The 13,305-nt window shown below is 43.6% G+C and overlaps 1 protein-coding gene across 6 annotated transcripts in view; it reads left to right on the top strand.

Annotated features, from left to right (window-relative positions):
• TJP1 (tight junction protein 1) overlaps positions 1–13,305 on the top strand; it is a 707,329-nt gene that overhangs the window by 439,197 nt on the left and 254,827 nt on the right. For all 6 annotated transcript variants that reach the window (XM_086958396.1, XM_086958395.1, XM_086958394.1 and 3 more), the window contains exons 15-17: positions 6,561–6,656; positions 8,132–8,214; positions 9,952–10,162. In XM_086958396.1, coding sequence (XP_086814522.1) covers positions 6,561–6,656; positions 8,132–8,214; positions 9,952–10,162 — 390 coding nt within the window. The remainder of the gene's footprint in view (positions 1–6,560; positions 6,657–8,131; positions 8,215–9,951; positions 10,163–13,305) is intronic.

Below are 13,305 nucleotides of genomic sequence, written 5' to 3'. Positions count from 1 at the left end.
TCCTCAGGTTGGCTGCCTTTTCCTTAGCTTCATACATTCTCCTCTGGGGAGATGTCATTCCCCTTTGAGAGGAACGTTGAGAGCCATTGGTATGAAGGGATCTGATAGAGCCTCTTGATAGAGATCTATCTCGTCCATTCCCAATGTTAAGCTGACCTGAGAGTGGCCCCAAGGGTCCCCTAGTGCCCATCTCATGTCTGCTTAAGTTGGACCTGGTTAGTCTGTTGACTTCTACCTGTTCCTTTTCTGCCTCATCCCCTGATACCAAATCATCATCCTCATCATCAGCATCATCTGCTTCCTGAAGAGGATGGTCCTGGGCATCAAAGGGACCCTGTAAGGAGGGCATGTTGCCATCTGAATTAGAAGGGTCTGGGTTACCAGCCCTCCTTGCATCATGAGTCTCTAAGAGACCAATCAGAAAGGCAGTTGTGGGGTTAGACCCCTGCTTAATCTTCCTAGAGGTACACACTTGTCGTAACTCATGGAAGCTAAGCGCAGTATATCTTGAAGAGATGACCTGTGGAGGGTCAACTGACACAAGGGGAACCTCAGTGTTTCCTCCTTTGTCCGACATACTGTTTCTAGTGTGGTGTAAGTGATGCACCTACCTACACTATGTGTTTACCTACTGATCCCTTGCTAAGAGTTGCAGCCAAGGTGTGCTAAGCCTTGAGGAGCTACAACAGCTGGTTCAGTAGAACTCAGAGTATTCTAAGCTTTAGTTATGTGTACCTAACAGTACTTATGTGATCTTTCAACAAGATATTCTTAGGATACGTGTGGTAAAACAACAGCAAGCTCAAATCCCACCGCTGCCACCAATGTGAGAAGGTGGCCTGATATGCAGTGCTCACTATTCTAGTGAACACTATGTATCAGTCCAGCAACCCTTATTGATGATTGGTTGTAAGTCAACCTTATAGACCAGCTATCCTAGTAGCATGGATACGAGCAGTCTAAGGCTAAAGACTCGAGAGGGCGTGTTAAGCCAGCTGTTTACCACACATATACCCCTTGAATACCCAGTGAAAGGACACCACACAAGTGTTATGAAAATAAACAGTTATTTATTAAAGATCACAACAGCCCTGTACTCTTTATGAGGACAGGGTACTAAGCACAAACCAAAACTCTTACAAAAATACTTAGGTTAGCACAGTATATACAAATGCCCGAGGGGCACGGAAAACCATATACTCTGAAAGTGGAATGCGAAATTCCTAGCAGGTAAGTACAGTATTAATAGCTTTTGGAATCGCTAGGACTTGACTAGGGAATCGTTAGATTATGTCTAGGAGGCCTAGGGGACTCGGGTGCAGTGTGGGCACTCTCACGCGAGATGCGGGACAAAAGTCTATGGTAGCTAGGAAATAGAAAGTTAGTGTTCTCGGGCGAACCCGACCTGGTAGGGAGAAAACGAAAGTAGATTCTGACCCTTGGATAGTGAGGCTATGCTGGGGCACCGAAATGCCGAAGTTACCTAGCCCAGGGGCTGCAGCTGCATAGGTCTGAAAAGACGTCGGGAATCCTCGTAGACGGACCAGGAGCCGGAAGAAAAGATGCTGGCCGGTGACCAGTGAAGAAAGTTCAGTCGGATCCAAGCCTGGATCTTGAAGATAGATGACACCTGAAAGCAGAGGGGACCAAGTTCGAGACTACTAGCCAGTAGTCAGTGGGCACCAGGAGGGCACCGGATGGTAGCCACCTCGACTAGGTGAGTGGGTGACGCTTGACTCGAAGATCTCACGGACCAGGAGGCGTTGTCGGCGACCAGGATGGAGGATCGAGCTGTCCCACGAAGATAGAAGCTGTCGGCGTCGCTGGACCCAGGATTGGGCAACAAAGCCTTGGCAAATTCAAGCCCACGCGGTGGACCTAAAATGGCGTCTGGAGTGGACCAGGAGGGTCCGGGGTGCCTCTCTTGAAGAAGGAAGCAAGGGCCAGTCTGGAGCAACCAGACCAGCAGAAGAGTTGTCGTCGGGCGTCGTTCAGAAGGCCACAAGCCAGCCGGCTAGTAGCCAAACAACGCGGTGCACAGCAAACAGCAGAAGGGCCCCACGCCGATCGTGGAGATGCAGGGAGGCTGATCTTGGGTGCTGGAGCTGCGCAGGGTTGGGGCTTCTCGGACCCCAAAGCACTCACCAGTGGAAGACTCGGTGGGCTTGCAATAAAGATGTCGTGCAGTCTTGGCGATCGTCGGTCCCTTGAGGTCTCGTCGCACTCACGGTTCTCAGCTTTGCTGTAGAGGTGAGTAGAGGTCAGAGGTGCCAGGGAAGCCGGGTCTCGTCGTGCTGGGTCGTCGGATTCGTGATGAAGGACTTGCAGCGGGCCGCAGTGTTCTTTAGGATGGTGCCTGCGGATGCAGGGTGACTACTCCTTAGCCACAAGGGAGAATCTTGAAGAAGAAATCGTGAAGTCCTTTCGAAGAAAGTGGTATCTTGATTCCAAAGATGATCTAATTTTAACAGGGGGCCCGCTCCCATCTTTATACTAAAAAAGGGGGCTGACCCGGTGACTAGGTCCTGCCTATGGGTGGGACTAGGTGGGGGGTGGTTACACCCCTCAGCCATGCTGGACTTCCCCAGGCCAGGGGCTGGTGTGCCCCTGGAACTGGTTCAGACCGGCCTATGCGTAGTGAGCACCGGGGTGCCACTCAGCAGTCACCTTCCTGTAAAGCCCTGCCTACCCAGGATACACAAAACCATGTCTGGGACGGTGCTAGCACCGCCCCTGACAGGAAACCCTTTGTCCAGGCTCCCCTCGCTGGAAGGACTCCCAGCTGCAGGGGGTCAGACTCGTGTCTGTGGTGGCAGCATCCATTTTGTGGAGCTGAGGCTTTAGTTAACTTTAACCGGGGTTCACAGTTACATACATGTCGTGTCCCTCTAGAAGGGTGGAATGCTAACCCCGTCGCCAGGATTGGCGAGGGGTTAGTATTCCAATTCGTATGACACCTTACTCGACATGTTTTGATAAAGCAATACCAAAGATAGCATTTAACCGCGAGGATTATAATGCACTTAAGAGTATATGGTATGCGATATCATGGAACAGCTATTAGGACTTGATTCCGCAAGCTGCAGACAGGCTCAGCTCATGCCAGAGCACCATCTCACACGATTCCAAGCACTCTGCCTTCAGGATTGTCAAGGCCTGCCATAGGAGTGACTGATAGGAATCTGTGTGTCCATTTTAGGGTTAGGTATAGGTATACTACACCTACAGCAAAGGGTGATTACACGACTTTGCCCCAGCTGTCATGCAGCCAGTTGTGTCAAATTTAGGAGGCCAGCCAGGGGTGGCATAATACATGCTGCAGCCCCTGGTAGCCCTGGGTACACCTATGCCCTGAGTTACAGGGTCTGATAAGGTGGCCCAGTACCAATTGGTAGATGCACCTAGGGTACATGAAGTAATTTAGAAAGAGAACAGCCAGGCTGTGGGTCTGATTGGCAGGCCCACAGCCAGAGAAAGTCGTAAACCAGTGAAACAAAAGCAAAAAATCTGGGTGATCATAGGATTGCAGACCCTACTCTCCTACAGCGCTCACAAAAATCCAAAATGTGTTTCAGAAAAGCACTGAAAACCTGGCTTTTCTCTCTGTAGTAGAAGCTTGCTCACACCGCTTTCTTGTACTACAGCGCCAAGACGCCGCGGCATTCGAGCGCTTTATAAATGTTTCAGTCAGTCAGTTTAAGGGGCTCTGTATTGCCTTTAAAGCACTGCACAATATTGGTCCTTATTCCCTTCATGAGAAATATGTCTGGTACAACCCTCTTAGGAAACTAAGATCCTCAGAGGCAAAACTATTAGTATTACCTAATGTCAAATGAGCTTCATGCGGAGTTAGGAGTTTTGTCCAGAGGGTGGCAAGACTATGGAACTCCCTCCTCATGAATCAAAGGGAATGCACAGTCCTCCTATCATTCCAGAAATCCCTGAAGACTTGGCTCTTTAGTCAATAGGAGTTGCTGTATTTTTTCTTGCCTTCCCCCTCTCGTTAAGAATAGCAGCAGCGTCATGATGCCTCAGGTCATTCGAGCTTTATAAAAAATTATAAATCAAATCCAGATACAGGAACAAAGAGAAAGCATACCAGAAAAGAAAGAAAAAAGAATCCGAAGATGAAGACTATTCACAGGAACATTTGGGGTGCCATCTGACGTAACACAGGGGACCAAATAGTGGTTGACTGCGCCCAACAAAGACAAAAGAAAAGACTATTCCAGGCCCAAGCACTTGATAGCGGAATAATGCACAGCATGTGAATCCAGAAAACTCTTCAAGTTGCAAAACTACTCTTACTGGTAAGTAAGCCTATCATTTTCGTTCCCTTGGATTGAATAAAATTCCCCTTCTAAGCATTATGCTTTCTCATTGATGAGGGACTAGTGCATATATATTTACTGGATCACAGATGTAAAGATGTAGCATGATACCTGCACATGGAGGGAACAAAAGGTGGCTGTTTGAGGCACTTCATGTTTAATAAGACATCAAAGGGTAAAGGTTGATGTAGAATGCGTAACATCTAGTAAGTTTGATGTAAAACGTCTTTAGGTAGAATAGATATAGAGATGACTGCAATATGATTGAATTTCTAGAACTATAAGGAGGACCAAGGTTAGATCTGATCTGGTCACTCAGGACCGACGAAAAGGTGTCTTGACCTTTTGTCCTGCTGAAGATGGTAGCTTTAGAAGGCAGTTGCTGTGCTATGTTCTGAAAGTATTTTCATGGGACAGAGGCAGCATGGTAACTATAGAATATAGACTCAGGGGGTAACACCTAAAATCAGGAGTCCAATATGGTCTCTTTTCCAGCTCATCTAAAAAGATTTTGAGTGAATGAAAAAAACCTACATGGAAGTCTTCTCTGTTTGCAGGATCCTTCTCCTTGAACCCAAAATATAAACTGCCTGATTGAACCTGGGTGTTCCCTGGGCTTGGCTTGCACTATGCAGATATCTCATACACATGTGACTGCACAGCTTCTGAAATCCCTGAAAGATTGTCATTTATGATTGTGTTCAAAATCTGTGACAAAGATTCCATTTCAGTTTTCAATTTAAGCTCTAAAAAAGGTTACAGTGTTTTTGGCTTATTGATGTTTTTTGTTTTAATGGAACTCCAAAAACGTGGAAAATTATGTATCGTGCTGGTGTATTCGCACATCAGCACAAAGAAACAAACAAATTAAAGGAATTTGTATGATGTTAGGTAGCATACTTTTTTGTGAAGTGAGTAAACAATCATGATTCGCGGACTTGAAAAACAGGTCTTATTATGTCAGTGGATGCCAACTCTATAGACTTGTCCTTTTTCTCATATGTATTTCTTCTCTCTAGACATTGCAAAAAAAGTGTGCATGCTCTTTACCCGTAAATGATTTATTTTTTAACGCTCACTAGTACATTTAAGTTATGGTCTTGGTATGAGTAGATTACAAGGAACTTCTTTTTAGGAGATATATCAGAGTTATCATTTGTACCAGGAAATATTTCCTAATAGAGCAGCAAAATTGATTAAAGAATGTCAAGAGATGTCATTAAATCTTTTGTACCGGAGAGCACACAAAAGCATCTAAAAAATGTATGCCAAAGGTAGCATCCATTTCCACACATTAGTTAGTGCTTGCTCCTAGACACTACAAAGTGACTTGACAACTGATTTCAGATGTAAAATGGTCCTTCTTGAATTGCAGTGGGAATAGAGACCTACACATGCAAAGAAGCGAACCCAAAACTGAGACTAAAATACCTTTGTGGGTGGATCCATAATGGGATTGATAATGCTTTAAGTCAAGGTTCAACCATTTACTTAAACACGGTTCTCCAATGTGGGTCAGGGAGTGCCCGATCCATGCATTTTTTTAGGATAACTACATTTATCAAAATGTAGATATGCTAAAAATCTGGCATAGCTCCGGCCCTCCAGGATAGACATTGGAGAACCCTACTTTAAGTAAATGGTTGAAGGTTCCGAACCAAGAGAAGCAATTGACTTAAGGACTTTGACGCAAAGCTTCTATAATATTTGTAAAATGCTGTAAGTTCATCTGAATGATACAAGTACCTTACATGTCAAATCTGAAAATAGCACACTAACATGACTGCAGTAGTAACAAGGTTTTAAAAATTCCTCTTTTGTTAGGGTAAAGGAAAGGGTAAACCTCGGTTTGTCTCATTGGAAAGCACTGTCTCTATGATGTACAGCTTTGTCTTAAGATTCAAGGTTCCATGTAAGACACAAACAGACCGTAGGCCTTTTTAGGTTCAGTGTCAAAGACACATGGAATCCTGTTTTATTGAAAATTGGTTTGTTTAATTAATCACCATTTTACTTAGCTATTAAAATGTAAGATCTTTTAACTTTAATAACACAAATATTTATTGACTATTTCTGTTTCATTTAGGTTGGATTGACTCTTTTGTCGGTTCTCCACTTGGATAACCCTTTAGGCCCTGTCTTTACTTTTTATAAAACACACTATAAATGTATTACTAAAATATCACTTTATACTGATAGCCAAATATATTTGGTATTTCATTTATTCAGCTGGATTTCTTAGGCCAGTGGTCATCTTTGGCCCGATTGCAGATGTGGCACGAGAGAGACTTGCAAGGGAGGAACCAGATGTTTATGAGGTGGCAAGTAAGTTTCATATTTTCCATCTTGCTATTCTCTGGTGAATATTATGATCAGAAGAGGTTTAATATCTGCTTACACTGATTGGCTGTTGAAATTATTTACTGACTCATTTCACCTCAGTTTGTTAAATTGTATATTTGTGGAACATGACTGCATGGTAGCTGGTTTTTGTTAAGCTATTGTGTGAATTGAGGCTCATAATAGTTTGTCATAGAATAAAATAGTTCAGTTTGCGTTTTGGTTCTTAGTCCTTTCCATTAAAAACTTCAGTTTCTATCATAGGATTGGTATCTTCAATAATATTCATGAACACTGAATTGTAACCCCAGAATATGTTGACAATGGAGAAAAACGTTTTCGCCACATAGAGCTGAAGAATTGTCAACTTTAAGCAAATATTTATTAGTTTATCTTTTCATAGAATTTGAAAATCGAGTATAGCACAATTGAGTAAAAACCCCTATTTCTATTCCTCTATTTAAATGAGAAACAATAAATGGGAATTATAGCTTTGAATGCTGAAACTATGGAAGTCTTTGACTGCTTAAAGTGAGCGCCTCTTATTATTCAACGTGAAGCTCTGTGCTTATGGAAGCAGTAGTATTTAATGTTATCTCTTTTAAAAAGGGCTAATGAAAACTAGTATTGGCAGCAATGTTGTGGTGTGTTTAAAAGATTATATTTGTTCTTGCTGGCTTTTGGTATTAATTTTTTGCATTCCCATTAAAAAACAAAATCATAAAAATTGCTTTTACATAGGAAATGTTTTGCTTTATTATTTATTTTGTTGCATTTTCTCTCTGCCTATCCCGTACATTGGCAGCTCTGATTTGAGTTTATTTAAACATAATGTCCAAGATATAATACTAATGCTACAGGCAAGTCTGTCTCCTTCTACTTTTTTGTTATAAACATGGTAGATGCTGTATTTCTCTTATCTTGAAATGCAACAATTCATGTATATTGTAGTTAGCTAAGAGTTTTGAGCCTTGCATAAAAGTGTGTAGTACAAATTCAAGGTGATTTCAGAATATAATGTCTGGACACTTTTTCTGCTGATGTATGTAGAATTTTGACAGTTCTAAGTAGCGTCATCTCATGGCATGTCAAAGATCACACTGTTGATGGCAACAAGTGCAGGCTAAAAAATAATGTTCCGATATAAGATGATCTTGAAGAGAACAACTCAATTATTTTCTCATACTCTTTGATTATTTAAGCTGTAGATTTGTGGAAATTGAATACACCAATATAAACATCGTATCTTCGTTGCATGAATCATCATAATATAGCATACAGTTTGTCTAAAAATCAATGGCAAATTAAGTACCCTAATTCTGTCATGCTTAATTGTCTGGCAGATGTGTGATTATTGCAAGTACAAATGCATCTTTCTTGGGCCAGAAGAAGTCAATGGGCAAACAAAAGTCTTGTTTAACTGACAAAAGAAATGATTGTGAAATATATTTTCCTGTTAGGAAATGAACCACGAGATGCTGGTACTGATCAACGTAGCTCTGGCATCATCCGCCTTCATACCATAAAACAGATTATTGACAGAGTAAGTTATTTTTTTTTCATTCTTAATTGTAATTCACAATCTTATACATTTGGCTCTTCAGTATGATGCCTATTAAATAGGGTTGGGTGGAATTTGCGTAGTCGCGCCACGCAAAGCTTCGCGAAATGGTAAGAAATCTCTGCGAGCACGCTGAGTTCCGCGAACATGCGGAATTGCTTGTTCTGCCCGTTCGTGATGCTTTTTACCGGTTCGCGAATGCTGTTTGCGTGCTCGGGGGGAAATATCCTGCAAACACGAATTTTCGAAAGTTCGAACTAGCAAAAAAGTTCTGCGAAGCTGCAGATTGCAGAATTTTTGGCAATTCCGCGTTCTCTGCGGAACACGAAATTACCCAAATTCTGGGAGCGGAACGGAATGGAAGCGTTGGAACTTTATAAATATAAGCTTGGTGTTTTTAATTTAATTGGACATTGGTAGTGCCTAAAGGTTTGTCTCGTTTTCTTAACATGTTTAATATGTTTTTGTTTGTGTAAAAGTGGCTTATTTATGCGGGACTTGATAATTCAAGAGTCCTATTACTGTGTTGATGTGTCAAATGATTGCCTGTCACAATTTATAGTTACTAATATAATTTTTTCACAATATTTCTTTCTATAGGACCCATCCAGTTAAAAGCCAAGATTGTTTGCTTAACTCTTTGAATACCTCTGGGTATGATTGTTACAAAAGCATTGTTTTATTTTTGGAATTGTAACCTAGCACTAGCAATCCAAGAGGTGTATTTGGGTACTGTTTTTGACAGTGTACCTTCAGCATTTCTTAATATATTATTAGTAGCTTTCTCTTAAGCACTGGTGACACAGACACAAAAAGTCTTGTGTCTCCGGTCTCTTTACCCTTATTGATGGCCTAATGCCTCCTTGCTCCACCAACTGCCGTCTATAATCGTCTGTCTAGGCCCACCCAGGAGCCAGGCCTATCGCCACTAGGCCCCACTGGTCAGGCCAGGGCCACCTGTCTTATCACGCTCTTCTGCTGGGCGCCACCTTCAACCCCATCTTCACCTGTAGTCGGCTGAATCACTCACGGGGGAAGGCCACCGACCATTCACCCAGACTGTTTGGGCCGTCAATGACCTCTGTGTTCATCCTAGAGCCTGACTTGTTGCTGGGCTGTCAGGATTCTGTCGCCTGCAGTGCCTACAGCATTGGAGCCTGGAACTTTGCATCTGACTCATTTGATATCTTGTGTAACATATGTAGCCAGTGTGGCCTTAACCTTTGAGTGCGACCTTTTGCCTCTCCAAATAATAATCGACTTTCATTCAAAAATATTTTGTATAAAGTGCTTTAGATATTCTGCAAGTGCACAGGTATTCTACTGCTTTTGTATTGTGAGTGAATTTCTTGTGAGTGAATTTCCATGATGGAGAATTGGTTTGAGCAGTACATAACTCTTCCTTAATAACAGCTCTTCTTAAGGACAACCGCTGGGTGTTAAGCACTACCTAAAAACATTAAAATTGTAATATTTATGTGCAATACCTGTATGTGTGCAGTTCTGGTTAAAGGCTCAAGCAGAATTTCGATTTTGTTTCTTTAGAATTGTATATTAAGATTGATGAGCTTGAGAGTATTTTTGCGCAAACTTGACATAATTTGTTCTTTGAAATGGAACATTTTATATTGGCTATACCTTCCCAATGTAATACTGATATATTTTGTTCACATTTTTGTTGCTTTTATTTGATTATATCTGTACTTTCTTTTTCTGCAGGACAAACATGCTTTATTAGATGTAACTCCTAATGCAGTGGACCGTTTGAATTATGCACAGTGGTACCCAATTGTGGTCTTCCTTAACCCGGATTCCAAGCAGGGTGTGAAAACTATGAGGATGAGACTTTGCCCAGAATCTCGGAAAAGTGCCAGGAAATTATATGAACGCTCCCATAAATTACGCAAAAATAATCATCATCTTTTTACAAGTAAGCTCTGTCTTAACAGTGAAGTGTTATCAAATCCATATGCAAAATCTTCCATATGTCACTTTAGTGCATCTCACTAAATATTAAAAAAGTAAAGCAACATGGAATGAAATTCATTGTTAAATATATGGTCAATTTAATTTCAGATATGAAGAAATATATTAAAGGCCATATTTAATAGATCAGAGGTGTCAAATAGTACTTGAACATGTTTGAAATTGTACTAAAATGACCTAATTTGGTATGGTCATAATCTGTGGTGGTAAACCTTGAACGCCATAGTATGTGTAACCTGAGGGACACACAAATAAGCTTGCCACACAAACCAAAACAGTTGAAGTTTCATAGCTACTTAACAATGAAAAACCATGCTAAGTTTATCTAACTTCGGCTTTTACCTGCATTAGCTATTGAAACTGAAGCTCTTTGAAAAATGTTTCAATGCCTGGAACCTTGGGAATGTGGACCTGAGTATCCATATATTTATGGATAGGATTGGTAGGAGGTGAAAATGCTTTATAAAGATACCATGTTAGTTTTATATATTGTCAGTGTTTGGATGTGCCTGATCTAGCCCCCTGCAGAGCTTTACGCTTTATTCCATAGGAACCTTCAACTGTAGGTTAGATAACCCTTAACTAGCATGTATTTGTAGTGTTCAAGTTTATTGGTTATTTTTGTGGAATTGAACTTAATAATGGGGCAAACTGTCACTTGAATTTTCTGCTTATGGAGAGGAGGTGTGCGCTGCAAGATGAATTTGGAGAAATGTAATTTGATTCGTGAAGAATGTGATTAAGGCACCAAAAAATAATTGCGTTCAAGACATCTGAATGGCCAGTAAATGGTGTAATCATTTGCCTGTATACAAGGAAATGTTGTTTGGATCAATTGTCGTCTTTAGTGGTGCAACAACTGAAAGTATTCTTTATTTACTCTTGTGATTAAACTGGTAGCCTCAGTCCTGTATGTTGTCTGCAGTGCTGTCAGTGATAAGTCAGAGTATTACTCAGCACCTTTTATGGTTCCTGCTTTTCTTTTCTTATCAGTTGTCCAGTTCATCGGAACACAATTTGGGTCGTGATTTTTGTAGTTTAGCTTTCTTTGCATTGGAAGGGATAACACATTGCGGGGAAATGTGTGCAGTAATTGGCAAGTAAACATCATCCTCAGGGATTTCTTTGGCCTCGGCGTTGGTTCCACAAAGGTAAATAAAAGATCCTGATTCTAGATGGCATATACGTTCTCAGCCATGAACTTAGTGGCTTACGACCTTTAGCAGGATTCTTCACAGGACACAGAGTTAGTGGGAATGTAGTTGGGCCATAGCAGTAACTTGTATTCTTTATAAGCCTTCATCCAGATTTTTTCAGGTGGTGTTGTCCTGTTGAGGCAAAAGCCCAGGCTTGCCATATCCTCAATTTCGCAAGCAAAAGTTTTTTTTTTTTAATAAAGAATATTAGCCCAAATGTTAAATTCTCCTTCAATGGAAGTGTGCTTTAAGTTGGATACTTGTAACTGCTCACTGGTGGGGCACCAGGTCTAGGAGAACTTTAGGAGGATTTTTTTTTTTTTTTACTTATTCCTACACAATTGCTCAAGTAAAGGATACAGCATAATTTGCTTTAGAATCATTTCACATGTAACTATCTTGAAAATCTGAAAGAAACAGGTTAGAATTCGATTCCTTACCTTAGAATATCCCCAGGCGTCAGACTGGATCCGGAAACAATTGCGTAGCAGTACCCCTGCGCATCGGTAGGCGTCGTCTGCGGCTCCGCGTCCGTCGTCGGCGTCGTTTGCGCCGGGATGACGTCGCCGGAGTACTTAGACGCCGCCCTCGCGCGCTGACGCCAGTTCTTTTTTCCGCGCCAGCTAAGCACAGATCCGGAGAAGTAGTGCTTTTTTAGTCATTTTTTGACTAAAACTTTGATCTTTTTGATCTGTTTTTCGAGTCGATTGACTCAGACGGTGCCGGTAGGGATGCCCAGGTTCAAACCCTGCTCCAAATGCAGCCGACTGATGTTGGTTACCGACCCCTATCGCTGGTGTCTACAGTGTCTAGGCCTCGACCACGACGACCAAACCTGCTCCGACTGCCAGGCCCTGACGTCTAAGGCTAGGTGGGAGCAGTCCCGCAAGCGACTTGAGCTCCGGTAGTCAGCCTGCGCCTTTCGAGGTCCCGGTCCCACAGGAGGTCGAGGGACAGGTCGCAGAGTCGGAGCCCTCATAGCTCCGAGAGTCGTCAACGGTCTTCGGGATCAAGATCCTCGGGTAAGAGGCATGAGAGGTAGGAAAGGCATCCTCGCTCTTCCGACCCACCCTGACGCTCGCGCGACGCGGCCGGGGGTTCAGGTGACACCACCCACGCGGCTCCGACGGAGTCGCGGGCGTCGCAACCTTCCCCATACCTTCCGGTCCCTGGGCATGACGCGACGCTAGATGAGATGGAGCGGTACCTCATGGCCATGAGGTCTCTCCCTCCTCCGCCTGGTTCCGTGGTGCCTTCGGGCCCAGCGGCCCGGCTGTGGGGCCTAGCAGTCGGGTGCTTCGGCCCCGGCACCACCAGCTACTTCGGTCCCGGCGCCGCAGGCCCTCACTGGATCCGGTTCCAGATCCGGGTCGTCACCAGTCAACCTCACGATCTCACTGGCGCCGGCCCCTAGCGTTTTGCCCCCGGCGCCGCCTCCGGGCCACGCCGTCCTCGATCCTGCCCTCGATTCGGTTCCGGCGCCGGAGCGGCGCCGCTCTCGACGTCGTATGGAGACTTTTACTTCCACGAACCGGCCCCATCCTTTGAACCTGCATACCAGGAGATGGGTGACGAGGGGGATTGGGAGGGGTCTGAGGACCCTCTGACACGGGAGTGTCAGTCTCAGCAGGACTGGACAGGTGAGCTTGGGACTGCCAGTGGACTGGACACCTCGCCAGACACTGGTTTTGTCTCCCCTCCCACCGTGGCAACGGAGGAGGGGGCTGCCTACAGTGTGGTGCTGACGCCTTGGGCCTGGAACTCCCCGTCGCGGCCTTGAGGACTAACCTCTTCACTGAGGTCCTTAAACCGCAGTCAAGCTCGGCTGAGCCTCTGCTGCCGTTTAATGAGGCCTTGTCAGACGTTCTTTTGGGCATGTGGTCCAAGCCCA

This window comes from Lissotriton vulgaris, chromosome 2_1 (assembly GCF_964263255.1).
Source record: "Lissotriton vulgaris chromosome 2_1, aLisVul1.2, whole genome shotgun sequence".
Classification (NCBI taxonomy): domain Eukaryota; kingdom Metazoa; phylum Chordata; class Amphibia; order Caudata; family Salamandridae; genus Lissotriton; species Lissotriton vulgaris.
The sequence above is the reverse complement of the archived record's forward strand: the minus strand, read 5'-3'. Positions and strand labels throughout refer to the sequence as shown.